General features: G+C 41.3%; 1 protein-coding gene across 1 annotated transcript in view; it reads right to left on the reverse strand.

The window, feature by feature from the left end:
• Window positions 1–16160, reverse strand: part of tw (Protein O-mannosyl-transferase 2) — a 40845-nt gene that overhangs the window by 21609 nt on the left and 3076 nt on the right. The window contains exons 3-10 of the mRNA XM_075698744.1: window positions 15577–15681; window positions 14939–15047; window positions 13075–13183; window positions 9686–9751; window positions 7110–7203; window positions 5492–5598; window positions 3972–4054; window positions 832–941 (exon numbers count right to left, since the gene is read on the reverse strand). Of these exons, the coding sequence (XP_075554859.1) occupies window positions 832–941; window positions 3972–4054; window positions 5492–5598; window positions 7110–7203; window positions 9686–9751; window positions 13075–13183; window positions 14939–15047; window positions 15577–15681 (783 nt within the window). The remainder of the gene's footprint in view (window positions 1–831; window positions 942–3971; window positions 4055–5491; window positions 5599–7109; window positions 7204–9685; window positions 9752–13074; window positions 13184–14938; window positions 15048–15576; window positions 15682–16160) is intronic.

The following is a 16160-nucleotide window of genomic DNA, read 5'->3' on the forward strand; positions in this document are numbered from 1 at the left end:
CCAAGGCACAGAAAATGTCATCAATAAATTTATCAATAAGTTAGCATAACCAGAGACCAGAAGAATGTGTTCGTCACTCTGTCACTGACTAAAGGTGCAATTTGAGTGCCAACACAAGTGAATTCACAGATTGTTAACAAACAACATTGATTGGAAGAGAATTCCAGACACTGCTAAAGTAGTAAAAAGAGTATTTGAATGTGTTACAACACAAAATGAAATGGCCAAACACATTTAGACATTTAGGTTTGGTTTGGTTCGGTTTACTGTTTCCAAGTCCTTTAGGTTTGAAGACAGCAAAAAAAAAAAAAAAAAAGCTGCCAATAGAATGTCAGATGACACTTTGTCAGCGGAATGAACTCCCATCAAACATAGCCATGAAAACTGCAATGCAAAAGTTTTTACAACCTCGGACGTTTGCGTTGGACCTCCTAAAGTTTCTTCTCTATTAGTATTTTTTTCGAGAGAGAACATGCTTGGCCGTGCAAGCTGTGCCTTCTTTTCTATTAAAATTGCAAACACCTGAATGCTGTGCTTCACGCGTACGCAATGTACTATGCTGCTTGTTTGCACTTTGATGTTGTATAACCGCTACCTTCATGCTCACTGTTTTTGACAATATATTGTAATGAGCAAATAATTTCCTTCTATAAGCTTCTCCTCCTCTAATTTGTGAGTACTTAAAATCTTACACTATGGTAGCTGAATTCTACTAATGTTGTGAGGCTCCTCCTATGTGATGCCGTGCACAAAAAGGCCTTTCGGAATATTTTGAACAAACAAGCAAGTAAATAAATAAAATGAAAAAAGTTGTGCCAATCTCCCACTCACCTGCTGCTGCCTGGCTCCCAGCCCCTCAGGATAGAGGTGCCAGTGCGAGTGGAGATAGGCGCCCCCCGTCCGGTGATTCTTCAGTGTGATCTGAGCACCATATGCCACCTCTGGAGCCAGAAGGGTCCAGTGGAAAAGCATGCATGAGTCAATATCTCGCCAACCAACAGAATCCCCAGAACAATGAAAGCAGAGTCCAGGCCTTTTTCTCGTAGTTAAACAGCCACAATCAAAGAAGAATATAGAACAGAACAGAATGTTTATTTTACCACAAATAAATATACGCAAGTCAATTACAGTCCGTATAAGCCTTGTAGTCTGTTTGTGGCATGACTGGGCATTCTCAGCTCAGCAGCAGCTAATCTGTGTAACATGACTCTTTATCAGTCTTAAAAAAATACACACGAATTGTGGCAAATGCTTCAACAGAATATACAAAAGCCCGAGAACCATTTCACAGCTGGAAACAGAAATACATAAACAATTATAACCGTCCTGACAGAGATTAGTCATGCATAAAATAAAACAAATTACATATAATAAAGAAAAGAAACACATTGGAATTGAGCAAGTACACAGTAAAATAAGGAAAACATTCGAAATTTTAACGTAGTACCAAATGCACTAGGTTGAATCTGCCTGGTCCTGGGCTCAAAGCCACGATTTGCTTTCCCACAGCATTGCTCACACTGTAAAATGCTGATTCACAATGCAGAATTCCCTGAAGGGCACTAATCAGCTTATTAAGCATGACGATTGTAATTTATTACAGTAATTGTCTATAGCACGCTTTTGGTCATTCACACGATCAAGGTGGGCATATAGTGAAGAACGCCTTAGCATCTCAGTAGGAGCAGAAATGTAATCAAATGAACAAAACTGGCTGCTGTGATGCGCTCTCACATTAGAGATCACATGGGGCACAGGCGCTTCAATAAAGCTTGTTTCTCCAAAAGTTCGCACCCAGCTTAAAAGTAAAACAATCATGTTGGAATATTCAGCTTTTTTTGCACATTGCAAAATTCATAAGCTTTTGAGTGTGACAGCATGCAAAATGCATTGATGTGCAGCATTTGTAAGGCTTGGGCAGTAGCAAAATGCCCTGTGACAAGCACATTTATTTTAACAAACGATGTTTCCTGAATTCACATTCAACTTACCAGTGCTACAATATAACTTGCATTTTGCAGCTCTGGGTCTTTTTTAAAAGGAATACATTTAACACCAATATTGCCCTAGCTCACTCCATAAGAGATGAAAAAAAAAGTTCTAGCAACTGTCAATTTGGCAAAAAAGAAAAGCGAGTTTATTATGTCGTGGGGAGTGGTGCCCCTGCCTACCTCAGTTGCCATTTTCTTAGTTAAAATTAGCTTTTCCTAATTCAACATTAGTACGCATTTTGGTCGAGTCCAAAAGCTGTGAGGCAAGCAGGCTTGCCAAACAGAGCTTCTAATTTAAATTTCACATAGGCCAAACAATTTGCAGATGTCTCGATAGGCTGAAATCTATGAAATCCTATGTACCTGCAAAGAAAGCAAAGTGAGTATAATGAAAAAAGTAGCAGCAATGGGCTTTGCAGACAGATGACATTGCAAATTTGCTCGGCTGAGTCAATTTAGTGGCTTTTCATTATACTCAAACCTTGCTATAACAAGACCACATCTGACACAAGAATACTTTCATTATATCTTATATTTGTTAAATGCTGATATTGGCAATAAATATTTTAGATTTACTTTGTTCTATCTCATACCTGTGCCACACGGGCAAGGTTAATGCCATTAACGTTTAAGACCTTAAGTTTCTTAATGCCATTATATTTTGACCACTGCTACATGCGCATGCTTAATGACATTAAACGTTGCGATGGCGATAGCTGCAGTTAAACGGTTAAGTTTGCTTGCGAATCGTAATACAATAAAAAACAGTTATCTAGAGAGCAGATGTTAAAGAAATGGCGTGAGAAACATTAATCAGCGTATTGTATGTAGTTTACTTCAGCAATGTCATTGTTGCACCCAGCAATAAACTGTTTGAAGCCAAAGCTAGCTCGATGGCCGAACCATAGCGTAGCCAAAGCATTGAAATTGGAAAAATGGCGCTCACAGCTTCAACGCTCTCAAGCCACGATCCTGAAGAATTTGACCGTGTGCCCCAGTTTGTTCTGGCGTATGTGCTTCTTCGATCAAAACATTGTCGAGAGATTCGAAGGCTTCAGTATGAGGCCAACAAGGCAAGGAACCGCCGCCGTGCAATTGAACAGCTTCTCCTGGTTAACGCGCTCACTATTAGTTCTCTAGCCTTGTGTGGCGGCAAGATCGCCTGCTGATCTCTACAAAAATAAAGAGCTCCTTTTAAAACAGTGCATATATTAGTTGTCTTTATCTACAAGTTAGCTTAATATAGTCAGAATGTGGTCACCAAGGCCACGGCGGGGACATTGGAAACGAGAGTACGCATTCGACGGCCAAGTGAGTTGTAATCGTTGTAAGAATGCACTACACAGCAAGAAAGAGCAATTTTTAAAAAAAAGTGAATAATATATTAATTCTTCTTCACTAATAATTCGTTTAGTGACGTCACAATGTGGATACATTGGGAACGAGAGTACGCATTTGACGGCAAAGTGAGTTACGAGAACGCACCTACGTTGCGAATGGCATTAAGCTTCAATGCCATTAAGCATGTCCGTGTGGCACCCCACGAACGACATTAAAGTTTAAGACGTTAAGCCAGTTAATGTCATTTTTTGTGCCAGTGTGGCAGGGGTATCATAATTTGCTGTATCCATATTCGTTATATTGAGTTTTGACTATATTACCAGCTAAACTGGAGAGGTATCTGATGTAAAGTGGTGCAAGGTAACAAACTTCTAAAAAATGAAGAAGACGGAAAGAATGCACTTGCGGGTGATCACTGTCATAGTGCTGTTTTAACAACACAGCACGCTCAAAATAATTTCTTTCAAGTTTTCGAAATAAGCACGTAGGCTGAAGCATGCAGTGAACTGCGTGCAGGCACAACCCCACTGAAAGCAAAAAAAAAAAAAAAAGATTTTTTTTTTGCTTTTGACACTACTGCTTCAATGCGGCGTCACCATTAGCTCAAATTATAATTTACAGCACCACCATAATACTCACCTCTAGGCATGCTGGCCATGTACAGAGAGTTGCCTTTTAACCGGGACTGGAACTCAGAACTGAAGAAGCCATCTCCACTGCCGCTGCACCATCAAAGGTCAAAAGTGAATAGCACACTGAGTAGTCGCAATTCTTTTGAATGCTATCAACTACTATCTCAACTCGATGAGCAAAACGAGAACAAAGTGAAAGCAGGAGCCAACGTTTCGACAAGTGGACTTATTTTCTTCAAGACAAGTCCACTTGTCGAAACGTTGGCTCCCGCTTTCACTTTGTTCTCGTTTTGCTCATCGTCTTGAATTTCCATCTCCCACATTACCCGTGTTTTCCCTGGATCTCAACTCGAGTTGCTTATAACCTTCGGAGCTGAGAACAGAAAGAGGCTGTCATGAGCAATCTGAGCAGCGAGATAACCAAGAATACGATTGCTCAACTGCTGACACTTTTTGACTGAATCACAAACAGACAGGTGCCTCAATATTCCATCATACCAGAGTGGACAAATGGTGAACTGGCTAATGGTAAATGCTGTTGCTCATATGGCTTGTTAAACAAGATGGTTGTTACTGTTACCCACCCGCACATACACATTTTAGGGCTGTAGTTTAATAACGCTATAGGCATAAATTCAGATGAAAACAAGTTGAAAGTGACTAGAATGCCTTGTTCTGTATACATGTTCACCTGAATTTGTGAGTGTGGCTCAATTCAGGCTCTGTAGTGTGCACTTAGGCCCACACTACACTTGTAAACTGGCTACAGGGTGAATGGACATAGCACTCTCATGTATTTACATGCAACAGCCATTCTGATCAGTTTTCTTTTCTGTTTGCATTTCAACTTACAATGATTTGGTGGGAAATTGTGATCATCATGCTACCAGACATCAAAAACAAACATGGTACAGCACAGCAAGAGCTGACCTTTCATTCTGTTTACTTGAACTGTAACAATTAAGAAAGATAATGACTAAGCTCCATCATATCCCTTCACATAAACTAAACACGCAGTAAAAACAACCGGCAGTAAACAGACGACAGTAAAGAGAAAACTTACATTGCCAAGCACAACTTACCAGCGGCTTTGTCTTGCTACTGCAGCCTAAGGAACATATTTATTGTGCAAGGGTCAAGTTACTTCAAGTGGTCACAATAACTTTCTTTACTATAAGCTGAAAATTATGCATAGACGACTTCCATAGCTCTTAGATAAGCCAACATGGAACATCAAAAAAGAAAAGAAAAAAGAGAGAGAGAGAGAGAGATTTGATATCATAAGAGGTCCAGGAGCTACATTACCAGATGCAGTTTGGGTTTTTTACTATTACAAAGCTTATGGTGAATTCCAATGGCAAACAGGAAACTGTGTAGCTGCAACTGCTCGCACCAGCTTTAAAGGTGCTACCTAGACTAGCTGGGTGCCTCATGAGAGCCCTTAAAGGTGAAAATGCTGCAAAACTGTGACGCAGGAGCACGAGGAATGCCGCCCGCACTGAAAATGACATGCGCATCTGCACCCACCTCTTGTAGAGCACGTGTAGATGCACATAGAAGTAGAGCATGTACAGGCACACGGGAAGCACAATGAGGCACACGGCTCTGCTCACAAAGTGCTTTCCCACCAGAACCTGCACACAACGGAAGCCAGAAAAAAAAATGCTTGAAGCAGCAAAAGAAAAGGCTGCTTAACCACACCATAGCAATGTAGCACAAGAAGCAAACACTAGTTTGTTAAACTCAGTATCTGATGAAAGAGTAAATACTAGCCTTCATTCTATCCTTTGCTTACAATACACATAGAACACACACATGCATGTCTAAGCATGCAAAAGCAAGATAACACACAGCATCACATGACGGTTATCAAAAGTACGGAGCACAGGGACCAAGTAGGTGAGGTTAACAAGATTGACATGAATTTACTACTCTATCGGATTAGTTGTCAAAGCGCTTTGATTTCACGAGAAGTAACATTTAAAAGCATCAAAACAGCAACAGGAAAAGAAAAAAGCTCACTCAGTTTTCCACATAATTAGAGCGACATGTAGTTACTTGCACATATCATTGTTGCTTGCATAAACGGACACACCGTCCCCCTTTGCTCAATCGGCTGTAATGGAAATTAAATAAAGTATGTGCTCCGAATATGCTCTTGCACAACTTTAACAGTTGTACAGTAGATGTGTTCTGCAATAATTTTTTAATGCGATTTAAAGCTTTGCTGTGGTTGGCCTCTAATTCCTTGGTGTTCTGTTCTACCTAAGGGTAATGCTACTAACAGCATGGCACTTTCACAATGTGCGAGCACATTCTTGAGCTTAAGCAAAACTTGCCTAAGTTAATAAGCTTGCTGAAGTTACTAACAAGTCTGATCTAGCATTGTTGGGTTTGTTACGCAGCAGTCCTATGAGCAGTTATGATCCTCACTGATGTCAACCTGCATTGAAATTTTAGAGCGCCAATGAAGCATTAGGTATCAGAGGGCATAGCAGCAGTGAACTCAGATGTGCTTGAAAGCGATGTGCAGAAGCACTCAAACCACTGCACTGAGTACGATATGCATCGACTCAATTATGCTCAAAAGTACCTGTGCCCATAGCGCTACTGAATAAATTTGAACTCCTCTCCAAGCAAACTGTGGCTCAATAAACTTTAAATTTACCTTGTAGCATTTCCTCGTGCAGAGTAACAGTGTTTGTTAAGCAATTTTCTACTGCAAACAGATAAAACCTCATGGCAGAAAAACAGTGCGACGAAAAACGGGACAAGGAAAAGAGAGGAGAAGACTAAGCGATGACTGACAACAAGTGAGTTTATTTTGCAACTGCAATACATACATTGAAGAAACAAAGATGCTACAAACCAACCCCTCAAGGGAGAAAAGGAAACAAAAGCATCCAATCGATCAGTCACGAAGATAGTTGATTTCTTTGTCAGTTAAGGCAATCGATGGGGAGCTTATCAATGAAGGCACCTTGAAATGCATAGTAAAAGCCTGGCAGATTTCTCGAGCACACATGTCACTTTTCTGTTGTCCTCTTTCTTTCACGCTATTTTTCTGCCATGAAGCCGTACCAATGAGCTCAAGTTCAGACCCTTTGGCAGATTCATCTTTTGGACTACAAGCAATAAGGCTCACCAGAGGCTTTTCTAAATCTCCGAGAAGCTCCCACAAGTCATAGGCCGTGTAAAAGCCGACAAGAAGTACCACGAAGAGGCCAACGAACTTGACACTGCGTGGAATAAAGGAACAAGACAGCATGTAAGAAGCAGAGAAATTCGTTTCAGCAAAATGTATGACGCATTCTTCCAGATTTGTATTTGTGACCTTGAAAATTGAAAATAAATAAACAAATAAATAAATGAATAAATAAAATGGCAACTTTAGGTAATGAATTGTATAAACACCTGGCATGCTCTTTTCTTGCAATTCCCAGTACAAATGTGCACCTTGTGTTATGACCGTAATGCTACTATGAGCAAAACTATTGTGTTTTCTTCCAAGATACCAGGTTCACTGATTAAGTAAAAGAGCTACAAAATCAAATCAACTTTAGACTTCCCCCAGTGGTCTGTAAATGAACTTCCTCGCACAATTATAAAGCACAGGGATGCTAGGATGGCAGCAGGCTGAGGTTGGTGAGGGGTTGCATTTTGGTTGTGTCATATGTGTCATTTGTGCGGATGATTATTATGCATGGAGAAGCATCGAGGCAAACTTTTCATTATCTTTCTGAGAAGCTTAAAGGGACACTAAACGAAAATATTAAGTAGAGCTAGACTGAACAATAAGGCTTCTGTAATAACGAATGCATCATTCTTAGCAAGAAAATGAAAAAAAAAAATTCGAAGGGCACTTAGTTATCTCTACGTGGATGAATGCGAAAGCATCGCTACCACCGTACGATGTTTAAATATTATGCCACAACGCAAGGTTGTGGGTTCGACTCCCACCAATGGTCGAGGCTCTGACTTCCAACAAAGGTGGCAAGTTTGAGTGCCTTAAGGAACTCTATCTTAATTACCTTAACCTTAATTAACACCAATGGCCGTGGGTTTGACTCCCACGAAAAATTGTGGGTTCACCATCGATGGTCATGCCAATGTAGCTCACTACGCCAAATTTTCCGCTTCATAACCCATATAACGTTTTCGCATTAATAGAAAATCAGGGCAATGCCAGCTATTTTGGACTATGGTACTGCTCATGCGATGTCAGCTGTGGCTCATTCCCACAGAGCAGCAGACAGTGAGGTCACATGGGAATTACGTCAATTCGTCTATTCAAACGTTACCTTGGGCAGCAATTTTCTATGCAACAGTCATCTATTGGCACACAGAAAACAATGATAAACTTTTTGACGAATAATCTATCAACATTACTCAGCTTAATATATTCTTTAGTGTCCTTTTAAGAAAATATCAGCTCAGTAGAAAGCCTATGCTGTTTCTACTGGCAATAATTAAGTTAGGCAAAATACGCCCTGCTGTGCAGGGAAGGAAGAACTGACAAATGTTAGGTAAAACCTTCTAACCGCTTTGTAAGACATTGCACTGTAGTAGCTTGTAGAGCTGCTTTTAGTTATGACCACAATTATATATGGCAGACAGGTCGTGGCCTCAGTCAGAGTTTAGATGAACATGAATGGTTGTTACTGGCAGAAGGCCATCTAATATTTTGTTGCATCGTCACAAGTGCAGTTGTGCTCCCAACTTTAAAAATAGTGAGGTTCTATTCTGACAAAGAAATTAAGAAATGCCTCTTATGGTCAAGGATTGCCTTGTGGAGGCAGCCAGGAAGAGAGAGCCGTGGCAGCCACGGTTTAGTGGGGCCGCACAGCCATGATGGTGATGGTCTCAGGGAGTGGCACATGGATGCTACTGGTGAGGCCTCTGCCGAAAAAATCCCATTTTACGGTCTCAATTGTTCGATATAACGCATGGCGCTATTGCGAGCCATGTTTATCAATAAAGAAGTGTGAATTTGCCTTCCTCCAGGCCACTTAATGTGCTCCCAGTGATAAATGAAAACCAGGCTTGAGAATCATGCTTTGGCATATTGTAGACGCTGGAAGTGACATAGCCATCATGTTTTAAATGTCATTCACTGGAAAGAAGTGCAGACAAAGGCCCATTTACAGTTTTCCCTTGAGAAACTGTGAAAGTAACCGGGCAAAGTGTTTTACAGTAAAATCTCGGTGATATGATCACAGCTGGTACGAATCTGTACTATTCCCGGGCTGAAGTGTCCTGCATACTATGAGCTACATTTCAATTGTTTCGAACATTGATGCGTGCCGGCACGTGTGATATGAATGAGCGCATTGTGACCCCCAGCAGTAAAGTGGTGAGGAGGCCACAATTCGCAAAGAGAGCGAAGCGGCTGAGCCTTTTTCTCTACTGACAACTGCACCATAACTGTTTTTTGGTGATATGTATTTCGGGTGACACAAACATTTTACACTATCCCTTGAAATTCGTAACACCGAACTTTTACTGTATTGAACTGTCAATCCCATAAAATGCCATCTTCGTGCAAAACTTTAGCACAAACACAGTAACAGTATGTGCAATATGTGATTATAAAAAGAAAGAGAGATAGCAAAAGACCAAATCATTTCGTACAGGTACAGTACTTTTTTCTGTAAAACATGCATAATGTAATCACATTCGACCTTGGCCTCAGCGAAAACAACTACACAGCAATGCACCCACCTTATAGCACAGGATAGGAAAATGCCCGAGATCACAAGCCAGGTCCACCACATTCTGGAAAATGGCCTGGAAAGGAAGCAGAAGAAGATTCGAACTGGCTGTGTCGAGACAAGGAAGTTAAAGAACCATGCGAAACGACTACTGCATTCGCCTTGGAATGCAATTCCTCACACACATTTAATTGCGGTGAGGTTGCAACTGTTTTCCATGGTTCAACAGAAGCGCAATGGGCCATGCCCTAGGTGACTCATGACTACAATACCACCTCATGACTACACTAACCCACACACATTTCACAGTCATGAGTTTGACTGCGAGCGAGCGACAAAGGGTGTGGGAGGACATATTAAATAAGAACGCAAGTGAGTGTGAGCCTACATTAGCATGCGTGAATGCAGGCGAGTGGGAGTTGATGTGAGTATGAACACCGGTGTATGCCAGTGAGGGCAAGCAGGCGCGAGTATAGATGTGAGCAAGAATGGGTGCCAGTTGGTGTAAGCAGAAATGAGTGTGAAACCAAGGGCGACTGTTGGTGAGTTTGAGTAGGTGCGAGTAGGAATATGAGTGGTGTGAGTTGACATGAGTTTTAGTAGGAGTGAGTGCGTATCCTGAAAAAAAAACACACACACACACACACACACACACACACACAGATATATATATATATATATATATATATATATATATATATATATATATATATATATATATATATATATATATATATATATATATATATATATATATGTGTGTGTGTGTGTGTGTGTGTGTGTGTGTGTGTGTGTGTGTGTGTGTGTGTGTATATTGGCGAGTGCAAGTGAGTGTCGACGTATTCCAGTGACCAAGTTGTTGGCCCTACAGAAGGGCTGTAGAGCACACCCTGTACTATCAAGCAAATCTGGCAACTTCTGAATGCAAGTAGCATGCTTCTGAATAAATTTAATCATGGGCCAATGGATGGCCGGCGCAGCACATGGTAAGCTGGTTTTGGCTTGTTTGCCATGAGCCCCTGACAGGATTCTCCATACATTTGTCCTGGTTTTTGGCTTCAGTTTCGTTGTTTGTTTTTCTGGCTAAATATAGAAACTCTACCTATATTCTCGTTTTCTTGACTATTTCTATTTATTGCCAAAATTTAAGCATGCAGCCTTGGAACGCACTAACTAGATGAGAAAAACAAAATGCACAGAACCTGAAATTGCTGGGTTTCTTTCCCTAAATTTTTCTTGAGTGCTTCACATTCCGAATCAACATGCCCACGATTTGCCAATGTACAGAAAAATACACACTGAACAAATTTTCACCCCTGTTTTTTCCATTTAAGAGCTCTCTATTAGGTATCAAATGGCAGACACATTTAAACATGTCACTTAAGAGTAGCTACCATGACTGACATGAACATCAATGATGTCGAGCACTTATTGACAATCTCTTTTACCAATCTCCTGAGCCAATGACTCTTTTGAATTTACCTTGAACCAATATTTTAATATATGTATGAACATATTAGAAACAAAGCACATTGTTATTATGAACGAGTTGGATTTCACTATAAACTGTTGAGATCAAATTTTTAGCTTGTTTTGAGCTATTCTTGGGCTACATAGGTCAGCATACTCACTCACAAGTACACTGACTCATACATGCTTCACACTCAATTTTGCAGGCACGCGATAAGAGATTTACTGAGCGACGACGATGGTGAGTGAACGTGAGCATGAACAGGAGTGATTGCTGATAAGCTTTAGTGAATGCGAGCACGAACAGGGGTCAGTGCCACTTAGCATGAGTATGAACTAAAGCTAGTGACTGAGTTTGAGTGCACATGAGTTCAAACATGAGTTACTGTCATTGAGTGTGAATGGTAGCCACTGTGAATGCTAGTGAGTGTTGGTCAGCATGAGTACGAATGTGAGTGAATGCCAATGAATGTGAGTGTGTGCCCATGAGTATGAGTAAGGATCCGCCTATTCTGCCAACCTATACTTGGACATGTTGTGGCACTCATTGGGGCTAGTTTCCAAATGCCTACTGGCTTGTTCACCTGACTTTATCTAGCCATGCCTGGGTTTCATACCATAGTACTGCTTTTCTGGCTTTGCATAGCATGCCTTTCTTTATTGCCAAAATAAAAAAGGCAGACAGTATCATTCATGCTAGGAGCCTACTTAAAGATGCAAACATGTCAAATATGCACATACACGACACACGCATTCATCCAGCAGCAGTAAGCAGCTGCTCGTGGGAAGCCCTCTTCCAGACCTCTGAAATATCCCACTGAAATGCCAGCTCTCCATTACGTGATCATCCACCTTGTTCAAACTGACCATTCGTTGGTCAAGATCACTCACTTTGGCTGACAACTACAGCAGAATTTCACTGATACAATCCAACATACAATTTCCCAGCACCAATGTTCGTGATATAGAACAAAAAAAAAAATGACCCAATACAGTTACGCTTCATTTTTACCAGTTCGTACATTCTTGGAAAACTATCTTTCGGCACCAACTTTCGGTACATTTCCAAACTGTGATCATGTGACATGCTTTCCGACTGCTAGATGCCATGTACACAAGAAAAGGTGCAAGGCCTGTGCATTTGAGAACAATCGGCGGCATGCACTTAGTTTCCTATTCTGGTTTGGTGCCAGCAAATTTCCCCCTTGGTTGTGACATGCCCCATTCACAGCTACTTCCACCAGACCTGTTGTGATAAGCATCGTCACCTATCTGTTTCGCAGTGCGTCAGGCACAGTGTTGTTGGAAGCGCATTGCATGCTTTTAATAGACAACAACCTAAATGCACCACCATTCCCTGCTGCAAGTGGCGTAAAGTGAGTGTCACGTTTCATTCTGGTGGCATCGTGGGCATCATATTCCTGTGTCCCCCACCAACTTGATTTCATTTCAGTTTTCCGTCGCCGTCTTAAACCCTATGCAATAGGAAAATGACAATGTGCATCTCAGGTTGGTTGGGCCTTACCAGCTCGACGTGCATTGGTGCTGCAACGATTTGCACTGAGCAGGCACGTCAGAACTATCCGTCAAAATGCCCTGCTCTAAGAAACTGCTGACCCAAGCTGACTTTGAGGGAGTGCAAACGTAAACTTGCCGAAGCCACAAAAACGAAAATGCGCATCTCAACCGTTCGCACACTACCAGCTCAGCGCACGTCGATTTACGCAGCACTTTGCATTACGTAGATGCCAACTACAGTTGGGTTTGTCAACTTGCTAGTGGCTTCAGATTGTACATTTTCTCAATAAGTTATTTCTTGCGTTTCTTTCCAAAATGTATGAACGAGGTTCTACTGTTGATCTATAACAAACCTAACAGGTGGCAGAGAACACAACTTGACAGTACAATTGCGATGATAGGCAAACGAACCTGTCCTTCTGTGCCTTGAAGACAACAATGCTCATGAAGGCACCAACGATGAAAAACATGAGAATGGGGTCCAGAAGAATGTACTGTGACAGCGTCACTAGTCCAACATCTGTCAATGTAGAGCAGAAAAAATGAACAAATTCAGCAAGCTTGGCATCGTGTACTGAGCAGATGACTAAAAGACAACAAACTAAATCAGCTACATTACGACATAAAAGAGTGGCCTGAGTAACTCGGAACACGTGAAATGCACATGGGACAAACAGGAAATCTTTCCATAATGCACAAATGCTGGTAGCCTACTATGCAGCCTGAACTAAGCCCTAGAAGAACAATGCAATAGTACTGCACACATGACAACAGTATCTAAATAACTATGTGGGCTACAATTACATAAGTTATCACAAGTGATTACCAGAGGCATTGCATAACTTCTGGTCAATCATAACTGCCAACAAGATGATGGCCATAGTAGTATAACATTGATCAGTAAGTACACATGTCTATGTTTGAGAACCACGCTGGCCTAGACTGGCAGAAAGAAACTGAACAATTGATTGGGTTTAACAACCCTCAAAACACAGTGCCTATGACAGATGCCATAGTGGAACGTTCAAGAATAACTTTGAACAACTTTAATGTGTACCCAATGCTTGACACGCAAACATTTTTTGCATTCTGTCCCCATTGCAGTGCAGCTGCAAAGGTTGGGCATCACGCCTGTGAGTTAATGCTCAGCAGAAAAATCCACAGCCACAGAGTCATTAGGGCGAAGTAGGAAAGAGCTCAAATTATGTCAGTTAATGTAACTTGTAAATGCGAGAGCATTTCCCTTTGGCTACCCTACCTCCCTTTCATCTGCCTTTGTGGCCTTGATATGATAACTGTGTAGAAAGAATTACGAAAATTTAGGCCCTGCAAGGGATCAAACCTGGGCCTACAACGTGATAAGTGCGTACCTATCAATGGTGGCCAATAGTTTAGAAGCGACACATAATAAATGCAACAGCAGAGTGAAAGAGCACTGCTGCCATCATGCTAACACGATATAACAACATGCATGTGCTGCTCGTGTGTGGAGGACTAGAAGGTCTCCAGAGACACAAAGTGCGTTTGGCTGCAAAAGTGACGAAGCCAAATGGACACGCCATCACGCTGTGCTCGATTGGCTAGAATGAAAGTTCAACAGAGCATGTCTGATATGTGTGAATGCTTGCACAAGTTAGGCAATCATCGTGAACAAGTTGTGTGCCACACAGCAGTATATCACAGTACGATGCGTGGCTTTAGCAAAATGACTACAGCAAATGAAATCGCGGCCCATTTGCAAGTGTTGCCCTAAGGTGCTCTTACTGAAGATATGCGAACAAGCTTTAAAGTCCACCTCAGTATGCTAGGCACAGTAGGCACTCTAGAGTCAGGTTTTGTAACCTCTTTGCTTTTGCCCCTCTTTTTTGTGGTACACTCTTTTCACCCGTCATCACGGGCTTCAACACACCACTGTATCCTGCCTTTGCCAGCATCAAACACAGCCTGATTGTCACTGGAACACAGATGGTCGCACACTGTCTTCCCAAGAATCAGATAACCACTGTGATTGAAAAAATAATAATTGGATAGAGTCAAGACAAAAGAGTCAGTAGAGAATATGGCATAGCTTTTCTTTCTGATAACTAAGCAAACCTAAGATGTCATAAAGGAAGTGCAAATATATCTTCTTTGATTGCACGGGTGTTCTTTGACATATATATATATATATATATATATATATATATATATATATATATATATATATATATATATATATATATATATATATAAGTATATAAATGCATACATAGATAAGATTCTCAAAACAACTCACCAAAGATCACCAGCAGTGAGGCTAGGACAGCGGCAGGCAGGGAATGTGAGAGCTCCCACACAATCACAAAGCAGAAGGGAGGCACCATGCTCCCCAGCAAGGCACAGAACTGGCGTGGAACAGGGACACAGTGGTATAAATGCTAATTTAAATGGTGATGTGGTAGCGTAAATGTTGATGTAAGATTATTACAAGTGTAACAGTAACACCCAAGCATTTGTCATAGGTATTCCTTGCTTTCTTTTCAAGCTTTCTGTAGAGTACTAGTGTTGGCCACGCACTGCTATGTCTCTTATTATTTACACAAAAGGCAATCACAGTTCAGGTATTTGACATATCTATCCATAGTGCACTATGTGCAATTGATCAAAATGAAATTTAATTATTGCATCAAGCAGCAACTTGCAGAAGACTTGCTACTACATGTCTTCAGGATGAGACAACAGTACACAAACAGCTGAGGCTGTAGTAGTGTAACGCAATATGAACATAAACTGGTTCAATGAAATGCTAGAAAACTAGCCTCAATGCGACTGGCTACAAAGAGGTTTCGATCATATTTTGTTTTTAATCAATTCCACATCTGCACAGAGGAGGTGCAGAAGCGGAGATCTGAAAAGCTAGCAAGAATCACTCACGACACGCATCCCAGCGTAGTTGTGATCCTCGTACTTGTCTCCCGGCTTCCCAAAAGGGAACGTTCCATTGTACCCAGTCAGCTTGCCAGCAAGTGCAATAAGCATCTGGAATATTGAGAAGACCATGCATAAATCATTAGTTGGCTCATCTGGTTCCTCCTAAATATTTCTCTGCTAAAGACTCAAAAGACTGACACCTAGGCCACTCACAAAGAATTAAGCAACACATACAATAACTCCTTGTAACTTATTCTCCCACATGGTTCTGACCTCCTGGGTAGCATTGCAAATGAAGAAGTTTTGTTTGTTTAAATGTGGCCATTACTCCAGCTACCTCAACTAAGTGGGACTACACTGACACTGCCTATTGTGCCCTGTCCCTATTCTACATTCGAACCTAAGCCGCGTGGCTTTGAATAGATCGGGGCTTTCACACAATGTGGCAACTCCATTTTCGCCATGTGGGTTTCAACCTCAACTGACCCCCACAGATTAACACTGGACATATGGTACCTGTTAGTTTAACCAATTGTGGGTTTAAGACCTGTAATCAGGCCTCTAGATTCATTTTGATCAGTTGGGGT

The sequence above is a fragment of the Dermacentor variabilis genome, chromosome 7 (genome assembly GCF_050947875.1).
Source record: "Dermacentor variabilis isolate Ectoservices chromosome 7, ASM5094787v1, whole genome shotgun sequence".
Taxonomy (NCBI): Eukaryota; Metazoa; Arthropoda; class Arachnida; order Ixodida; family Ixodidae; genus Dermacentor; species Dermacentor variabilis.